At 43.2% G+C, this 21195-nt stretch overlaps 1 protein-coding gene across 1 annotated transcript in view; it reads left to right on the top strand.

Moving 5' to 3' along the window:
• The first annotated feature begins 2055 nt into the window (after positions 1 to 2055).
• LOC147641784 (D-xylose-proton symporter-like 3, chloroplastic) overlaps positions 2056 to 21195 on the top strand; it is a 31922-nt gene continuing 12782 nt past the window's right edge. Inside the window, exons 1-9 of the mRNA XM_086799690.1 lie at positions 2056 to 2379; positions 2460 to 2538; positions 11967 to 12026; positions 12116 to 12182; positions 12331 to 12455; positions 15534 to 15635; positions 15718 to 16083; positions 16184 to 16231; positions 16480 to 16542. Coding sequence (XP_086655816.1) covers positions 2276 to 2379; positions 2460 to 2538; positions 11967 to 12026; positions 12116 to 12182; positions 12331 to 12455; positions 15534 to 15635; positions 15718 to 16083; positions 16184 to 16231; positions 16480 to 16542 — 1014 coding nt within the window. The 5' untranslated portion in view covers positions 2056 to 2275. The remainder of the gene's footprint in view (positions 2380 to 2459; positions 2539 to 11966; positions 12027 to 12115; positions 12183 to 12330; positions 12456 to 15533; positions 15636 to 15717; positions 16084 to 16183; positions 16232 to 16479; positions 16543 to 21195) is intronic.

Genomic DNA, 21195 nt, shown 5'->3' with positions numbered 1-21195 from the left:
TATGTATATGTATATGTGTATACATATACATACATGTATACATGTATGTATATGTATATGTGTATACATATACATACATGTATATATACATGTATGTATATATACATATATGTATACATGTATGTATATGTATATGTGTATACATATACATACATGTATACATATATGTATATACATACATATACATACATGTATGTATATGTATATGTATATACATATACATACATGTATGTACATACATATACATGTATGTATATGTATATACATATACATACATGTATGTACATATACATACATGTATGTACATACATGTACATATATATACATGTATGTACATACATGTATGTATATGTATATGTACATGTATGTACATACATGTATGTATATGTATATACATGTATATACATATACATACATGTATGTACATATACATACATGTATGTATATGTACATACATACATGTACATATATATACATGTATGTACATACATGTATGTATGTACATACATGTATATATATGTACATGTATGTATGTACATATACATACATGTATGTATATGTACATACATGTATGTATGTACATATACATACATGTATGTACATACATGTATGTATATGTATATACATGTACATACATATACATACATGTATGTATATACATATACATACATGTATGTATATGTATGTACATGTACATACATATACATACATGTATGTATATACATATACATACATGTATGTATATGTATGTACATGTATGTATATACATATACATACACATATATGTATGTACATGTATGTATATACATATACATACACATATATGTATGTACATGTATGTATATATATATATATATATGTATGTATATGTATATATATACATATACATACATGTGTATGTATATGTATGTATATACATACATGTACATACATATACATACATGTATGTATGTATATGTATACATATACATATATGTGTACATACATGTATGCATATGTATACATACATGTATGTATATACATACATATACATACATGTATGTATATGTATACATATACATACATGTATGTACATATGTATATATATATATATATATATATATAGAGAGAGAGAGAGAGAGAGAGAGAGAGAGAGAGAGAGAGAGAGTGTGTTATATTTGATATCAGGGGCATATTGCTTAGGATGGATGTGACAAGGAGATCATTTTTGTTCGTTTATAGTGATAGACAAGACATTGAAGGTAAATTTTTTAGATATTTGCTATAATATAGGTATTATCGTTTTCTAAGATCTATTTAATATTCATCTGGTTGAATTGTAGACTCTCCATTTTGGGAAGGACAAGCAACAACATCTCTAATTATCAAACTATTAGAGAGCACTGGTGTTTTACGGTATGTATAGAAACTTCCTTTTTGTGTAGCTTTTGTGTTTAGTTTGATTAATTTATATTCTTAAAACATTCTTTTTACAACAGGGAATATCTTTACTTTTTAGAACCCAGATTGTTGCTGGGTTTGTATGGTCGAGACGGTTACGACGAGAGCTTTGGGCTCCTTGGAATTTACAATCTAAGATTGCGAAAGGTTGCAGATCAACTTCATGTACGTGTAATGTTTGTGGATTATGAAAAGCGTGATAAGTTAGATTTTCGGTGCATAGGCACTCGGCAATACATAATTTTTCGATTTGTTGTTTACAAGCCTGTTGAATGGCCGTTCGCCTCAAATATTGATGCACCAAATGAGTTTTGTAAGCTTTTATCCTTGTCCTGCTTTTTTTCAATGGGAATTAAATCTTCAATGCTAATGTTTTTTTTTCTGGCATACATTTTGCCAGGTGGAGGCGCGAGATATAGGCTACCAAGGAGAGAGAATCCAGTTGTCCGAAGATTGTTTTAAAGCCGTATTCAGGCGTGTTAAGGTTGTCATCATTTTATGGGTTTGTAATGTTAGATGTATATTTATATGTAAATTTGGTGCTTTAGAAACTTCTATATATGGATATATATGGCAATCATGATGTGTTTTATATAGAAGAATCATGATGTGTTTTATATAGAAGGTTGGCAAGTTGAGGACGATCTATACCCCCCGGGTAGTGACACTAGTTTTTCTAAAAAGACAAATGACAAACGACGCACGTGCGACGGAAGTACACACATGCCGACGTCCTTCTTCTCCCAACAACAACAGTGACATGAGTTTAGCCTAAACAAGGCTTAATCTTCTTTTCTTCCTTTTTAGGGTTGTGTTAGCAGGTCCACCATCAACCATGAAGACTCCTGAGTCTGCTACCTACACCCCTCTCTTACAATCGCCAGAATCACATGAAAGGCTTGCACCACCCCCCTACAACTTGTCCTCTGCCATCTTACCGTAAGTACATGCAGTTTAATTACTTTATTCTAAACCATGCAATTACGTTGCAAAGCCTAGGCTTACTTCTCTTTAAGCAGGTTTCTCTTCCCAGCACTTGGTGGCCTTTTGTATGGCTATGACATTGGAGCCACATCATCAGCCAGATTATCCATAGAGGTACTAGACTATATAGATTTCATTCAATGAGCTCTATATACACTTCTCTCTTTTAACATGTAGGATTTAACTCGGATTTGGCAGAACTCCATCAACTGATTCTTGGTGCTTATCAGCCTAATGTTATAAGAAAGCTGACAATGCCAGAGTGTTTGAAATCTTAGTGGTTAATCTCTTCAATCTGATGGGAATTTGCATGTTTGTCTCCATGTACTAAGTATGCACTTTGGCAAATAACTTGATGAAACCTTTAATCAAATACAACCTAGCAATATCTGCATTTCTTGGTAGACTTGCAGCAGCTTCCTGGTGTGCTTGGGTCTCCTGACTCTTGTCCTTCCCTTAGTAGTAGGACCATGGAAACAGTTCCAAACCCCCTGACCTAGGTTGCCTTTAGTGGACCTTCAGCTGTCTTCAACAGATATTGCCTCGCTATAGAGGTTACTAATTGTCTGCAAGATTTCTGGTAGGTGATTGGCCTAGCCAACTACAAGCCGTGCTACTGGATGAGCAGGACTGGATCATGAATATTCAACCGTCACATCAAGTTCATGTTTGAATTGGACTCACTCATGCAAGTTTCTTTCAAGGGAGCCCTATTTCACTACACAATGCTACAGCGACACACGGTTTCTCCCCCAACAGTCACCAAGAATAACCTTTCATTGGTCAAGGTCAGATTCCATGTTATCATCTACACAATGCCACAGCGACATACAGTTTCTCCCTCAACAATCACCAAGAATAACCTTTCATTGGTTGAGGTCAGATTCCCTGTTATCGTCTGCTTCCCTTGCTTGTCCATCTTCTCCTAGCATCTGGGGTAAGTGCAACGTCCATAATGGCCCACACAGTAGGGATACCGATCATAAAATCTTCCTCAGCTGTTCTCCTTCCATGGCTGGATGAGACTAATTTTATCCATACGGATTGAGTTTTCTAGGCTCTGGACTTGGCTGATGCACAAGTGAGAGAAGGCCCAACAAGATGCAATACGCCACATGGTGGCCATTAGAACCTGATTGACCAAGGCCTGCCAACAATAGAGCAGTGCTTCAAGTGCTCAGGAGGAGGAGGGGGGGGGGAGGGGGAGGGAATCTTTAGTGTTTTGCTGCGGCTATCGAGGTGTTTTGCCTCACATCCCGCACCTATCTTGTGTGCACAAGAAATGGCTCATGGCCTTTGCAACAAAGAGGAAGAGGAAGAGAGCTAGAGGGCATCCCTAGTGCGTCGAGTGGGATATAGGAAAACGCTACCTTGGTGATTCTTGCATGAGGACCTGGCTATGGGCTGATAATGAGAGGGGTGAGACCCCTAGACTCCAAGTGGCCAAGAAGCCTATCCTCAGCAGGGTGACCTCCAAGAAAGTCAATCAGTCACCCTCCTCTTTGGGGATCAAATGATGAGGCCCTCAACAAGGAAGAACACTTGTTAGCATGGTCTTGTTGAAGGCCGCCCTTAGGCCAACCTTATGAGATCCTAGTGCGCTGCCAAAGCACTTTTGGTGAGAGAGCGCTTGAAGAGCCCACTCAAGCTTGCCCGTGGAAAAAGGCAAGGTGTAAAGACCTTTGTAGGTTGGGCGACACGATTGTACTCGTGTGCTGCCAAACCCTGTGACGAGCCTGATCTTGGAAAGTTGAGGGTGTGTTGGCCAAGAGCAACTGGAGTAGAAGGTAGTAGTGATAGCTCGGATCTAAGGGGGATCCGACGCTGTAATATCTTTCTACAAAAAGATTTGGAAATCCATCTAGCATTTGTAAATATTTCTCCCTTTCATTACTTGTTAAGAGACCATCAAGGAGTTGTTCATTTTGTTGGCGAAGGCTAGTGATCCACATCTCTGTGCTCAAAAGTTGTTGTAAAATCTTCTCCTTCGAAGGCTTCATCTTCTTCAAAGTCCCTATGATCTATATACTAAGGCTAAGACCAAATGTAACCACTTCCACCCAAGATATCAGAATGGACCTCTTCCCGCTGCATTTGGATCTCGGAACACACAGTGCATGACCATTGTGGACCGATTCAGTAAATTTTGCATGTTGATCCCGTGCAAGCAAAAGGCCACAGCTAAAGACATTGCTCGCTTGTTCATCTGACATTAGTACCCCATCGGAGGTTTGCCAAGGACAATAACATTAGACAGGGATTCGAAGTTTACTTCAAATTTTTGGAGAGCATTATTCGATAACTTCGGGACCAATTTGCATCTGTTTAGTGCATTCCATGTGCAGACAGACAGTCAGACAGAAATATACAATCAGCTGGCTTTTGATGTTTTCAAATCGTGTTGCCATGATAGGTAGTCAAAGTGGGAGCATTATCTTCCTTTGGATCAGACCATCCTCGACGACACTCATTCATCTAGCATTGGTTGAACTCCGTACGAGACAACGTTTTGTCGTTGTTTCTCGCCACTTTTGACAAGAATGGTATCACCTTCCTTGGAGGCCAACAAGACCACCGAAACATTTTCAGAGATCATTGAGTCTGGCAAAGAGCGCCTTGCCATAGATGGAGTCCTCTAAGTCATCACTTGTTGCCTTTAGTTCAAAACTATCAGAAGTTGAAGATTCATCTCTTGCCACTTCCTTGTGTTGGCTCTTGATGTGGTAGTGCACTGTGCACCTTCTAGTTATCCCCTATTGTCCCCTAGGAGAATGAGATCACTTAGAACTACACTTGTTACGGTACGACACCTCTAAACTAGAACTATGCTTAAACTATGGCTTTAATAATTCTAGGCTTGTAATGTTTCTGCTATCGGTGATGAATGTCTCAAGAGTGATGAGGTGTGCTCTCGTGATGTCCCCACCCAACCGTAGTCATGGTGATGCACGCTCTCAGGAATGCCTCTTTGGAATGTCAGTGTGAAACCACATTGGAGGAGAATGGCTTTTATTTTATGGTAATCGGAAGAATCCTCACAATGGGCATGGCATCTTGCGAATGTTCCTCATGCAAGTGGTCATGGCTACACCATTGTCCAAGTGGACAAGGTGGCATGATTGGTATCTGGTAGGCACTACTTTCTCCAATCACGTACCCGTCATTCTTCCCGTGGGGGACCCATGGAGGCAGGACATACATTTGAGCACTCGGATCCTAAACAACCTCATTTAGGATCCTCATATTTGCAGCAGGGTAGAGGAGATGGAGAGATCAACAGTTTATTACAAGAATGCACTGGATGGGATTTCTTGAGGCATGGGTCCGAGGTGTCTATAGGCTCTATTCAGCTTCTCACAGCAAGGTTCGCATTCAAGGAGCTAGAGGCGACAGATTTCCGCTCTCGCTCGGTCCAGCAAGGCTATCCATTGGCACCTTATCTACTTTTGTTTGTTGCCGAGGCCATGAGCAATTCTCTTGCCGCTCAGGAGATGGGGATACAGGGGCTGCGTCTTCCCATCTGCATGCAAAAGGAGCTGCTCAATTCAAAGTTTGCCGATGACACAACAACATATCTATCAGGAGATGAGGGAAATCTCCATAGATTCGCCAAGGTGAGAGATCTTCTGCTGGGCATCCCGAGCGCAAATTAATTGGCACAAGTCGTGTGGATTTTGGTTGGCTCAGAGCCGGCCCCGACTTGGAGACCAGTGTTACAGTGGATCTCAAGTGGCATTCTAGCTCGTTACCTTGGATGCCAGGTTGGTATCGATATTTCCCTGGAGCAGCAGCTAGCCCTGCCTTCTTATGAGCATTCAGAGAAGCTCCTATATCGGAGTTCAGCCTAGCTTGGCCAAGTCGTGGTGGTGAACTAGGTTCTTCTCGCCACCATGTGGTACATCACTTCTCCTTGGCTTCCATTGGTCAGGTTTAGCAGTTGATCCGTAACTATCTCTGGGTTGGTAGCGACAGGAGGCCTCCTAGGGCCAAGGTGGCATGGAGAGTGTTCATTTAGCTGTGACACAAAGGGGGCCTGGGCATCATTGACCCCTCTATTCAGAGTCGCGCCCTTTTGGGCAAGTTGATAGTTCATGGCCTTCTTTTGAGTGGCGAACCTTGGAAGAACTTCCTCCTTGCCAAGGTCTCCGCCCGCACCCTGGTTTTTGGAGGTCCTTGGTCCTAGAGTATGAGATGGATTTTCACAGAGGTGCGGGCTCATGGCTTTATCCCCGCATTTGAGGACAAATTTGTAGCCAGTCTCTTGAGCGCTTGGGATCACCTTAGGCCGGCTTTGCAACATTTCCAGCTACATCCGAGGAGCTCCTCCGTCAGCGTTTGATTTGCAACTTCTTGGTCTGTTTGCTGAGTGGTCACAGGTTGAAGGTTCGCCCGCACGTATCGTGGGGAGTTGTGAGTATGGGCCCCACTTGGTCTCTCAAAGATTGGAGGGCTAGGAGAGGGATACGAGGTAGGGACAGACTTAGACATCAACTCTTCCATCCTCCTGGAGTGGCTGGCCCTGATCCCGTACCCTCCCCCCCCGCAGTGGTTGGGAGCATTCACCAGGCACAGCATACCTTTGGCTGTCCATGGCGCCGATGAGAGCTCCTCCTTATTCACCTTGTCTATTGGACCACATGGAAGACTTGAGAGAGGAGAGCCCCCTTTGGAGGATTTCAATGGATGCACCTTGCAGAGGGTGACGGTGATTGGTTTTCGTGCACATGAGTGGCACATAGACCCTACTCCAGCCAAGGTTGCCAGAGAGAGATTTTGGCGGTTATGGATTTGGGAGGCATGCCCCCTCACGCACCTCTAGCGGGACCTGGGGGGAGTGGACATGGTAGGATCCCTAAGGCTCCCAACACCCCTTTCTTTGCTTACACCACATGGCTCGGCCCGCAAGATTCAAATGCTAGACATCACTGTATTTTTGCAGTGCTAGTTCGAGCTTCATTCACCGACCACTAGACTCCAGTCCATGCGGAGCATTTGGCTTGATATGGTTCATATCCTCCGTGGACCGTGGGGGAAGCTTCAGGGTGGCTCCTTCGTCCATATACAAAAGTGCCGTGAGGCCTTTTTGAGGATTTGGTGTCACGGTCCCTTTCTCACTGATAGAGGTGGTGAGCCCACTTGTCAATATAGGCCACATGTGTGGTTATAATATATATACCCCCCCTCTTGTATGAGATAGCCTTCTTCTCCCAGAGTAGCCAGCTGGAGGTGAAGAGCATCCTTCCCCTTTTTCAGTTTCTTAATTCTCGCTCCCCTTTATGGAGCTGAGTTTGTACTTAGCCATTATGGCTGTTTTGCTCAGTAACTAATAGAAGGATCTATTACAAAAAAAAGAAAAAATCGACTTTCCCCAAACCTAGGTACTCTCTCTTGACTCTACGGGCTACTTCCCTAGCTAGACAATCGACCCATAGTCAAATTGTTAGAAAATATGTGATCTAGCATCCATCCTTAGTGCAAACCCTTGTGGGAGATCCTTAGTGGTACCTTAGAATAAGTGGTCTAAGGTTAGAAGGCTCTTGTTTTTACTTGATTATTGTGTGTAGGTTAAGTAGGTGACTCCTTCATTCTAGCCATCACCTTTTAGGTGAATCAGGTGAGAGATCTTAGGGGAGGTGGAGTGATTCTAAGCTTCTAGGTGCCTCCTCCTTATGAGTCTATATAAACAGGTTTTTCTACTCATTCATCAGCTGTGGAGAGAGTAGAGTGCATTCTTTGTGTACTTGCTTAGTGCTTAATATACTAAGTGGTCCTTTGTGGAAATACTCTCTTCATTAGCACTTCATTTAGCATATGTTTATGGTTATGTTTATTGGTTATCTCTTGAGCACATTCCATTGCTCTCGAGTCTCGAGTCATTTATGCTTGTGTAGCTTGTTCATGTGTTGAGCATATTGATGATAGCTCAAGATAATGTTAATCACTCACAGTTGATTGCATATTATCTCCTTGTGAGTAAGCTCTCATCATTTCTTTTAACATGGTATCAAAGCTTTCCTTCTTGGGAGCTTTCTGTATGTGAGGAGTGTGTGGGCATCTTAATGGTTGTTTCACCATTTTTCATTCTCATGAATGAGTGGCACATTGATGAGGACTGTTTAGTGTTGCATATGTTACAAAACTTTGCTTAAGTAACCTGATTAATGCTTGAAGAAGTGGCATATTACAAGCATTGGTTTACTCTTATGTGAGTACATCACTTGGTGAATGCATTACTATTCCTAATCCTCCTTGAGTGGCACTTTGAGGTGTGTGGGAGCTATGATGCCTGAAAATTCTGTGTGAGCTCAAAGTGTGAAGCATCTAGTTGCATCATTGAAGCATCTTAAGTAGCGGTTTTATTCCATTGCAAGTTTGAGAGAGGGATAACACCTGTTGGGAAACACCATTGTGGGTGTTGAAGATTATCTTCGTAAAAAGATTACTACCCCTCCATTGAGTGTGAGAGAGATCTATGCTTGCCAACTTTTGAATAAGAGCAAGCGTCTCTAAGTGAGAGAGAGAGAAGGGAGAGGAATGCTATTGAGTAAAAGAGAGAGAGAAAGCAATCTGCAGATTTACTGTCACTCCACTGAGTGTGGACTGCATAACTGAAGAAGATAGCTCTATGCTCAGCTCATTCTTGAGCTCAATCTTTGGTTGAAGCTGTTATTCTTCTGGCGCAATATTCAGCTTCAGGGAGGGTCTCCTGGAAACAGTATAACCAACGCATCTAGTTGTCAGAATAAGCTCAATGTGAAGATCGTGATACTCAGCCCCAAAAAAAAAACCTCAGGTCATAGCTAGCTTGTCTTCAGTACTGAACGGCCCAATTCTTGGCACAGCTCTCAGCAGGCGTCAAGCTTTCTCTGATGCAGCAAGAGTGGCTACATACTGTGTATTGAGTGGGCATCTTCAAGGCGGCTTCCTGAGTGTGTTTAGCTTCTTGTAGCTGCCAACACCAACAGTAGCAAGGCCATTTTTTGTGCATTACTTTGCAGCACTCGTGGTTGTGTTCCACGCAGAGGGTGGGTCTCTACAGCAATAAGCATAGTTCTGTGTGCAACTAATCCCCAGCTACAGAGAGCCACCATTGAGCGTAGCAAAGGCAAGTATTTGCAAAGGGGCATGGCGGCATAGCAGATCAAAAGCTTCAAGGTGGTGGAGAGCAGCAAGATTTTGGCAGATCCTACCACCCTAAGGTGCGTGCATAATTCAAGGCACGATGGGTGCATGATTCAAGCAAAGGTTTAAATACCCATCTCACACTCTAAGATTTTGGCAGATCCTACCACCCTAAGGTGCGTGCATAATTCAAGGCACGATGGGTGCATGATTCAAGCAAAGGTTTAAATACCCATCTCACACTCTAATGTTTAAAAGCTTTCTAAGTGAAATTCTATGAATGCCTTCGTTAATACAAGCATTACATCAATCTTTGTAAAGCCCTCCACATTATAAAGGGCCGCTCTCTTAGTGTGTATTCCATGTGTTTGTCACAATGCCAAAAATTTTACACACTAAAACCAAAGCTCAAATTGCATTAGCCAAAGGTTTAAAGACAAAGTTCAAGACCAAAGCAAAGTCAAATTACTTTGGTTGGTCAAAGTACCTATGCACTCATCTTCATCTTTTTGGTGAAGGGATTCTTGAGTAAAGTTTTCTTGTTGTAATAACTAGCTCCATTGTAAAGTCCTAAAGCTATAAAGGACTTTCCCATTTGTGTTCTTTGGGAACATTGTGTGTGTGTGAGAGGTTGAGTACCATGGCAAATATGGTGGGAAAAATGTTTGATAAAATACACAAATTTGATGGATCCAAGTACCATACTTGGTGCATCAAAATGCAAATGTGTCTTATAGAGAAAGACGTGGGGAGAGTGGTCAATGGCACTAAAAAAGAGGCCAAATAGAGACCATATCTTATTACCAAATGGAGCAATCTAGACTCCAAAGCTTTATCCCTCATCATTTGTGGGCTAGGTGATAGCCAAATTCATTAGGTGAGCTTAGCAAAGACGTCTAATGAAGCGTGGCTTAGGCTTAAATCTATTTTTGGGCAAACCAATGCAGCTACCAGGTTTTTCTTAAGGAAGAAACTTTATAGGATGGAAAAGGATGACAAAACTAGTGTTGCTTCTCATGTCAATGATATTAGATGTATGATTGATCAACTAAGTGGTACCATTGATGAAGAGGAGACCATCTATGTGTTGCTCTCTAGCATGCCTCCTTGTTATGAGTAGCGTGTTTTAGTGATAGCAAATAAAACAAATCATGCTCTTACCTCAGTGACTTCTACACTCATTCTAGAGAAAACCCACATGGAGGGTTCCAAGGCTTCAGCTCCTTCAACACAAGTTCGAGTAGAGCATGCCTATTCTGCCACAGTCAAGGACAAAGAAGACCAAGGCTCCTCGGTGTTGCTTCTATTGCAAAAAGAAGGGACACATCATCAAGGATTGCTTCAAAAGGAAGAAGGAGGAAGAGGAGAAAGAGAAGGGCAAGGCCAAGCAGCCAAAGGAGGTGGCCAACTTTTTTGATACATTATTCTAGCAGTTGCTATGTATGCCATTTTATAGCCCGTGGGGCGTTTTTATCTTAGTGATGTCTTAGTGGTTTATCTTAGTGGTAGGCTTGATTCAAGCACACCCCCTGTGGTATGGATGCTTGATGGGAGGGTGTTAGAAAATATGTGATCTAGCATCCATCCTTAGTGCAAACCCTCGTGGGAAATTCTTAATGGTACCTTAGAATAAGTGGTCTAAGGTTAGAAAACTCTTGTTTTTACTTGATTATTGTGTGTAGGTCAAGTAGGCGACTCCCTGATTCTAGCCATCACCTTTTAGGTGAGTCAAGTGAGAGATCTTAGGGGAGGTGGAGTTATTCTAGGCTTCTAGGCACCTCCTCCTCCAGGCACCCATGGCCACTAGCCTTGTCCACACCTGTCCAACCTGCTGTACCTGCCCGTAACTGCCTGTATCATCTAGCCAACCTACCCACCAGCTTGGAAGCCTGCACTGCTACTTACTCCTTGGGCTGTTGTGTGGTCTGTGGGGGCAGCCCGTCTAGCGTGTAGGACCTAGGTAGCTCACAGTCAAGGTAGAGGTTGAAGCCTTGGTGATTTAAAGCACATAAAATGGAAAAATGATACCTCTTTCTAGGGGAGGCAGAAAGTATGAAGCCTCAGTTTGATGATGGCTTACTTTCCTTGTATCGACCCTTGACATGCATGGGCAATGTGTGTTGGAAGTCTGTGGCCAATGGGTTTCCTACAAGAGTGGAAGGCTTGCCATGTATTTGTTAAAGCAAGTGTGTTTGCATCCTGATTCTTGTGCAAAATGTCTTTGTTGGGCTATACCATTCTAAGAAGGTTGCAGAAGAATGGCCTCTGAATGTCTTTGTTGCGCCATGTGCCACATGTTTTATTTCTTTTGGTGATGCACAGATGCTTGAGGTTTTCTTCAAATCCTTGCAATGTTCAGAATATCAGCACAGTGGAATTTATGATTGTAGATGATCTGTCCTTGTCATGTTGTCATGCAGTCTCCAAATTTGAGTGGAGTGGATTGGTATGATCTTACATCAGTGGAAATCGGGTTTGTGGTAACTCGTTAAACCTGGATGTTGTGTTCACAATTACGTGTATTAAGGTAATCTATTGCTGCAATAACATTCTATTGGCATTAATGCAGGAAAGCGGATCACTTTATGGTGCATTCATGGGGTCTGTTTTGGCCTTTAGTGTATCGGATTTCCTAGGTTTTCTCTTGCTCTAATTGAGTGATATCTGTTTTATTTTATGTATAAGTAGGTAAATTGAGTGGAAAAGTCTTAACATTGCATAACTATTGGTTAGCAGTGTATGTACATGAAAATTCTAAAAATATGTTTTTGGGAAACTTTGAAGGTCGTCGAAGGGAGCTCATTGGTGCCTCATTCTTCTACATCCTTGGATCAATATTGATGGCTTCAGCTCCCAACTTTGCAGTTCTACTTGTTGGACGACTGGTTTATGGATTTGGAATCGGTATGGTAAGTGTATTGGCCCATCTGCTCTCACCAAACAGTGATTTCTTAAATGTTTTTGGATTTGACAGCATAGAGCCCCCGATTGGTTGAGATCTCCCTACCTTTTGGTTTGAGATCTTCCTTTGTATGATTTTATATTACTTAATAGAAGTCTCTTTTCTGAAAAATCACAATTTAGCTTGCAAGGGGGGTGTGTGTGTGTGTGAGAGAGAAAGAAATTAAGATCTACAAAAGACCTCAGGGGTCTATGAGACCATAAGTGGTACAATGATACCATGGACTCACTGAGCCATTTCAACATCTGAATCACCTCCTCCTGGTGGTTCACCTGTGCTGCCAATTCTTCAATCTTGTTCTTCTTGCCCTGTAACTCCTTGCGGAGGCCTTTCAACTGTTTTCATGTTGGTTTAGGACCCTGTCCAGCACATTCTTCTGTCCGCCCAACAACTGCTTCGTGTTGTTCTCCATTGTCTTGATGTATGCCTCCAGCTCCTACAGATTCATTGTGGCTATTTCCCCCTAGTTGCTGCCTTGGGGGCTTGAGCAAGGGTGGGTGGTTGCCTGGATAAACAGAGCAGTGCAAAGCTAGGCGGACAGCGTACGCACAGAGTAGCGCTGGGCCTGTGAAGAGCAGTGCAAAGCAAGGTGGGCAGCGCGAAGAGAGAGAAGATGGCGAAGAGCAGTGCGAAGCTAAGTGGGAAGCACAAACAGAGAGAGAAGATGGCCACCTGCACGAGGCGTGATCAGCAGTGGGGCTGAGGGTCACGCCATGGCGCAAAGAGAGAGAGAGAGAAGAAGAAGAAGAAGAAGAAGAAGAAGCCCTTTTTAATGTCGTAGGAACAATCCCAAGAGACCAAATATGATCTATCCGACGGGAGTGAGATTCGAACACAGAGAGAGAGAGAGAGAGAGAGAGAGAGAGAGAGAGAGAGACTTTTATCAACGTCTTCAAAAGATCTCTAGGGTCTATGAGACAAAAAGGGTGTTACAATGTATCCAAGTGTTACACTGATCGTGGTAAAACAGAAAAATAAAACACTGGAAAAAAGACTACTAGCTATCCTTCTATTTCTGCTTCATGAAGTAAGCCCCACCTTCATTGAAGATTGAGCTTCTTTGCTTGATCTTTCTTTCCTCCTCTAAGAGAGAAGCTTCAATATTCACTAATTTTGATGTCGGTAGATTGGTAAAAGTGGTAACAATGTTACCATACTCTTTATCTGAAGACTTTTAAGTAAGACTGTAATTGCAATGTCTTCGTTAATGGCAATCTTGATGCGTGCCAACTATGTTAGCATGCTTTTCATTTAATTCAGATGTGAAGGAAGAGAGTCCTTTGGATTCATTTTTAGTTCAAAAAACTTTATCAACAAGCTAAACTTGGAGGGAGCATCCAAGGCTCATGCGATGTGTCACACCCATCAATGTGGATGTATGAGTCACTTAACCCCGAGACTATGATAGCAAGGGCCTTCTTGTCTTTGATTAGCCAAGCCAACTTCTCCTTCCCAAGTTGTTGTCTTCTTCTCTTTTCCATTTGCCACATTCTGTATCCCTTTTCTCATAAGGGTGAATTTGATCTTTGTTTGCCAGGTGTGGAAGCCTTCTCCTTCAAATTTGTTGATTTTTGCTTGAGTAGTCATGATTAACGATGAGGATAGGTCTTACTCTTGGCTTGTAGATCAAGAGTAGTGTCTAAATCCTTTACAAAATCACTTCACACAATTTCCCCCCTTAATCGAAAACGTTGTAGGAGACCTTTTCACTTTTGGAATGCCCCTCCATAGGGAATTGAAGAAGAGTGCCTTTCATAAATCAAGTCATGTACATACTTTGTTCACAATTTGGATGCTCAAAAAATACTAAAAATAAGGCTGAAAGCACTTTTGAGAATTTATATGTAAAGCCTTTTTAATAAGGCTTTGATAAGCCTTATGCTTAATGCTTTTATTAGGCCTTATAATAAGGCTTTTTTAAGACTTATGTTAAGGCTTAAAGTCTTAATAGGCAATGGGGTGCCACTAGTGACGTTGAGAAGGCGGCGATGTTTAGAGGGGGCGGCGTCGTTCACAGGTGTAGCATTGTTGTGCAGTCGACAGTGTTCCCACAGATGGCGCCATTTGCAGAGGGCAGCGCTAGAGACCGTCGCACAGCAGTTAGACAGGCGGTTCGATGTTGACTGGGCAGGCCGTCGCACAGTAGGTAGACAGGTGGTTTGCTGTTGACTGGGCAGGCCGCTAGCACTTGGCGATGCTGGTTGTAGTGGATGAGGATGAAGATGAAGTCGGTGACCAGCAGACGCATGTGCAGGCAGTAGCTTCAACGATGGCAGGAGCAGCAGTACAGGTGTAGCTCTGACACCATTAGCTGATTAGGGTTATGGTTAGGCAGGTACAGCTATGGTGGGTGAAAGGTGAACACCATGGCTGTGTGTGTGTGTGTGTGTGTGTGTGTGTGTGTGTATATATAGAGAGAGAGAGAGAGAGAGAGAGAGAGAGAGAGAGAGAGAGAGAGAGAGAGGACCAGTATTGCACGACACAATGAAGATTAGATTGATATGAAGCCTCTACCAAGTACATGTTTTTTGTAGGCATAAGCCTTATCTTTTGACAAGTCACACACACACACACATACAATGACACATGGCATGGGCTATGACAACATTGCTTGCACACACACTCACATAATATCTGCCTTAGAGGCTGTTCACACACAGTTACACACTTTGGCTACATGCTTACCCTTTGACTTTGGAACCCCATACAATGATAAATGGTAAGAGAACATTTGTCTCCAACAATCCTCTTGCTCCATGTTTGTTCCATAATGCCCTGCATTCGCACATGCATTTGCCTCCAGGTACTGCAATATCCCATCACCAGTATGCACTTGCCCTACCCTGGTACTTAAGCCTATTTGCTCTCTTGAACCACATTTTATGGATGCTGGATGTAGGCAACATTTCTCATTTGTCATCTGCTTCTATTCCATGTAGGGCGGCCTGTTCATTTATTTTACTGCATGGATTGATACCTCATACTTGTAGTTTATTGGTTTATGACTCGACCTTGTTTGTGCCAGACAATGCATGGGGGGCCTTTGTACATTGCAGAGACTTGTCCTATGGAGATTCGAGGGACACTCATATCTATGAAAGAGGCTTTGATAGTTTTTGGCATGCTGGTGAGTTGTAGGGGAAGATTTGAAGGCAAGTTGCTTTTCCGTTGCTCTCTCTGATATTGACTATGGTTTCTTTCTTTGACAGCTCGGGTATCTCATTGGTTACCTAGCAATAGGCATAGTGGGTGGATGGAGAATCATGTATGGTGCTGGTGCACCTATAGCTCTGATAATGGCCTTGGGCATGTGCTGGTTACCTCCATCTCCACGTTGGATCCTGCTTTGTGCATGCAAAGGCAAAGCAAGCATGGAGTCATCACAAGAGGATGCTGCGGTGGCGATCCGTAGGCTGATGGGAAAAAATGCCAGTGAAGATGACATTCAGAGCCAACTGGATGAAATCCTGCAGTCGCTGCAATTTGTCCGAGACGAAGTTAGCATTTTCGAAATTTTCAAGGGTACCAGTCTGAAAGCCCTCACCATTGGTGTTGGCCTCGTCTTATTTCAGCAGGTTTGTAGCACACATGATTCTTGAATAAATGCATTCTTTTTTGTTTAAGCATGTTATGCAGAAGAAAAAACTAACATTAGTCTTGTCGACAAAATGTCAGTTCACTGGGCAACCAAGTGTGCTTTATTATGCTTCAAAAATTTTCCAGGTATTATGCTCTTATGACTGAGAGAAATTATTGTCTAATGTATATATGTGTATACATCTATGCATATATGTGCATATGCATGTGATATACATATGCATATAGGTATACGTATATATAGCATATGCATATGCATGTACATATACATATATGTATATGAATACGTTGTGTATCCTTATTCTATCTAATGGAAGCGTTGGAGTTTGTGGCGTTTTCTGTCACACTAAATTTTAGCAATTTAATGGTTGCAGACTGCAGGATTTTCTGGTGCCTCAGATGCTGCAAGAGTTTCTGTTATTCTTGGCTTTTTCAAGGTGCAGAAGTTCTCTACTTCCTCTTAAAAGTAGCAGGGTTTGCTTTTCATGTTTAATGCTTGAGAAAACATGCATAGATTTCCATTTACAGTGATAGCTGCTCCTAAATCCATTTCATGCAGTTTTAAGCTGTACCATACTTTTCAAAGTCTTGCACAAGGGTTTTACAGTGGCTTTGGAAATTGAAAAAAGTTCCTTTCTACGTTTTTTTAGGTCAGTCGTTTCTACTCATTGTCTTTCTTGCTCGCAGGAGTGCTAGCTCGAAATTTCAAGAACATGTAGTTGCAATTTTGGGAAAAAAATAAAAGAGAAATCAATGACAATGGCATAAGGGTGATGTATCTCCTTTCAATTAAATACCCATGATCGTGTCCTCCACTCTTACCAGACACTTTCTCCTCCTATCATGTCCCATGTGCTGACTGGAACAACCTCTTGGGTAACCCCTGCATACACCCCTAGCAGTTTGCCATGGCCCATATTCCCACTTTCCTTCAGCTTCTTATGTCAAGCGGAGGTCAAGCGGAGGTCTCTCTCACAGCTTGGGAGTGGCAGTGTACACCTCCAAAATAGCTCTTCTTCGGACAGCTTGCTCTTGAGGTCCTTGCTTTTCCTTTTCCTTTTCCTTGACCCTCGGATCCTTGCCTAAGCACAAGGGTCATATCAGTTTTGACAGGGACACCCAAAAGGCTTCTATATTGATGAGTACACCTCCAAACCCAAATGACTTACCACATAAATGCAAGTCAGCAGTAGGAGATCATCACAGCTAGTTTGGGTTTAATCAGGTCCAGCAGCTTACCTTTCAGGATCACCAGTTTTAAGGTTTGATCTATGTTGGACTGTTGCTGCTGCATGCATGAACAAGAGTTTCTATTAAAGGAAGTCCATCAAGCATTCTGATCACATAGCATCTCCAGCCCATGAAGGTGCTAGATGTAGAGGCTTTTTTTTTTTTTTTTCCAGAAAGAGACTTCTATTAAGTATGAGAAAAACATACAACAATCACAGCTATAAGCCGGAAGAGAATAGAATCACCCCAATATGGAAGGTGATTTCAACCACTGAGGAGCATCATGATGCCATGTAAGACCTGTGGTACTAGAGGAAAAGAAGATGCCATGGTCCCATTCCCGCATAAATATCACACGCTTCGCCTGCGCAGAACGAGAGGGTCCCTGATTGCGAGCCCAAGTAGCCATAGGAGTGTGGATGATATCACCCCATATAGTACTAATGCACTGAGACCCAAAAATGTGGACACCCTCAATAGCCTCCGTGCATCTAGCTCTCCAGATCTGCCATGCTGTAATACTGGCAATAATCTCCCAACTGGTGTCAATCCTCTGTCTAGGGGGTGTATAATGAGAGTGAGGAACATCCTGCAATAGACCATGCTGGGCAATACCTCTACGAATGAAAAAAACAGAATCTGTACCACTGCCCTCGTAAAAAACTTGCGGACCGGACTGGGAGAGACAAGCAACTGCCCCCCAAGTCACATGCATGGCTCGGCCACTCAATTTGCCCATAAGTTGGGCTATAGGACCCCAAATCTGCTCTGCAATGTTGCACCCCCATAGACAATGTTGTACGGACTCAGAATCTGCCGCACATCTAGGACAGGAAGGTGCTACACCGAAAACTGATCTCCACTGATTGGTGGGGAGACCACCATGTAAGAATAACCAAAAGAAATGAGAGATCTGGCTCCTTCTGTATGAGTGCCAAAGTCTATGCCAATATTTGCGCTGTATCATTGGAGAAATATCATAGCTCTCCCAATGAGGCTTGAGAGTAGGGATCCTATGCATCTGTTGAGTGAGGAGAAGCCTGGCATTCCGAACAGTGAAACTGAAAAAAGGAAGGCTTTTCAAAGGATCGAAGGCATCAATCCACTCCCACTCTCCTGGATCCCATTGAAGATATCTGATAGGACTGCCACCATATAGCCACAAACACCAAGAGCCATGAGTCACTATCTGAGGAGAAGGGTCAATGAACCAGTGCTTCCCCGAGCGACCAACAATCCTCACTGGACTAAGCCTAGTGTTTGGTATGATCTCCTCCATACTACATCTCCTCAATCTCTCACCAGGCATGATAGAATACATGAGGAAATCTGTATCCTCCTGGCCTGGCAGAGCAATGACCTGCAGAGGTATGCCTATCCTCGAGAAAACTCCTAGCCAACTCGGATGATAGTCTCCGTGAAAGGTCCCAGAAAGCCACTCATGCGGAATAGCTGCATCAATCTGATCAATACGAATGCGAGAGCCCCTAAGATGCTGAGTGGATGCAACTCTCCGATCCTCCGGAAGACTCTTAAAGGTCTTCCAAGCAAGAACTGTGTATGCGCTTTTCAAAGGATCGAAGGCATCAATCCGCTCCCACTCTCCTGGATCCCACTGAAGATATCTGATAGGACTGTCACCATATAGCCACAAACACCAAGAGCCATGAGTCACTATCTGAGGAGAAGGGTCAATGAACCAGTGCTTCCCCGAGCGACCAACAATCCTCACTGGACTAAGCCTAGTGTTTGGTATGATCTTCTCCATACTACATCTCCTCAATCTCCCATCAGGCATGATAGAATACATGAGGAAATCTCTATCCTCCTGGCCTGACAGAGCAATGACCTGCAGAGGTATGCCTATCCTCGAAAAACTCCCAGCCAACTCGGATGATAGTCTCCGTGAAAGGTCCCAGAAAGCCACTCATGCGGAATAGCTGCATCAATCTGATCAATACGAATGCGAGAGCCCCTAAGATGCTGAGTGGATGCAACTCTCCGATCCTCCGGAAGACTCTTAAAGGTCCTCCAAGCAAGAACTGTGTATGCGCATCTCTCCCATCCTGACCATTGCATATAACGAGATGCACCAAGTGGCCGACCAGCCTCATCACTAATGAACTTGTTCCGCATAATAGGTTGTCGGTCAGCCTCGTCCAAAGACCTAGGAAGCCTTTGTCGCAAAAAATATCTCATGCTTCTCCATGCTCTGACAATGGCTGCAATAAGAGGGGAAGATGGTGCCCTAATATCAGCCTCTGTGAACAAAAAACGTGTGTTGGGCATCCAATCTCTCCCGACCTTGGGTGTACATTTGAAAATCTGAGACAAGAAAAAATCCTTCCAAGGCTCAGTGCCCAGTAGGAAACCTCTGACCGCAAGTTTGCAAAGCAACGCCATGTATTGAACATCCAGATCGATAATATTCAAGCCCCCCTCTCTTTTGGGCTGAAGAACTGTGAGCCAGGCTCCCTGGCACGAGTGTCTGAGGCGCCATCCAAGCCCGACCAGAGAAAATTGCGGCTCAAACTCCGTAATTGGCCAATGCACGCACGAGAGAAGCACCAACAAGAGGCAATAAACCAAGCTGAGGCAAGCAAAACCTGATTAGCCACCAAAGCTCTGGAGGCTAAATCTAATCTCCTGGAGCTCCAATGGAGGAGCTTCTTCCGGATACTCATAAGTACCGAAGCAAACTACTGTGCAGGAGAAATATCAATCCCAGCTTGGCATCCCAAATATCTAGCAGTACATCAATCAACTCTCGGTGAATCACTAACCCAAAAACCAAGAGATTTGTGCCAATTAATGAGTGCCCTTGCTGCCAAACAGAACTCCTCTAGTGCTACCGGAAGGAACATAAGCATATATGTGAAGCCTCCAAAAACAGGGTTGTGTCATCAGCTAACTCAGAGTCAACCAACTCCTCATGATGACTACGAAGAGGCAACCTCAATCTTGAAATACCAGCAGTGGAGCGGAGAAAGATGCTCATGGCCTCTGTAACTATGATATATAATAAAGGGGCTAATGGGCAGCCTTGTCGTACTGAGGGAGAAATCTGAAACCGCTCTCCTCTATCACCGCAAGCAAGAACTCTACTGTGGGCATCACGATACATGCATGAAACTCCCTTGATCCATCTCTGAGAGAAGCCCATATGACTAAGAGTACCCTCAACTATGATATATAATAAAGGGGCTAATGGGCAGCCTTGTCGTACTGAGGGAGAAATCTGAAACCGCTCTCCTCTATCACCGCAAGCAAGAACTCTATTGTGGGCATCACGATACATGCATGAAACTCCCTTGATCCATCTCTGAGAGAAGCCCATATGACTAAGCGTACCCTCAAGAAAGTCCCAATCCACTCTATCATAGGCCTTCTCAAAATCCAAGAGCAGAATGGCTAAGGACTGATTGCTCGCTTTAGCCCATTCGACAGCCTCCCAAAACGAGAAAATGTTATCAAAGATGCTCCTGTCGTGTAAGAATCCATTCTGGGTATCATGAATAACATCCTGCAAAATTGGTTGCAATCTGATGCTCACTGCCTTAGCAAGAATCTTATAGGCAGTCCCAAGTAAGGTGATAGGTCTCCACTGGCCAATCAATGTTTTATCCCCGCTCTTAGGAATAAGATAAATAAGCCCCTCAGTGAGAGAGAAGAAGGCATAGAACCTGTGTCCCACATCTCCTGCAAAGCCGATGTTATCTCAGCCCCAATCTCATCCCAAAAAGTAGTGAAAAGACCCCCTTTAGAGGCGGAAGTACGTCTCGCACAGGTAAGGGAGGGAAAATCTGACGATGTAAACCTTACCTCTCTCTCCCACTTAGGGGAAAAGCCAGGGCTAGTCC

Source organism: Cibotium barometz, chromosome 1 (genome assembly GCF_041138505.1).
Source record: "Cibotium barometz isolate CiBa-2024 chromosome 1, ASM4113850v1, whole genome shotgun sequence".
Lineage (NCBI taxonomy): Eukaryota > Viridiplantae > Streptophyta > Polypodiopsida > Cyatheales > Cibotiaceae > Cibotium > Cibotium barometz.
The sequence above is the reverse complement of the archived record's forward strand: the minus strand, read 5'-3'. Positions and strand labels throughout refer to the sequence as shown.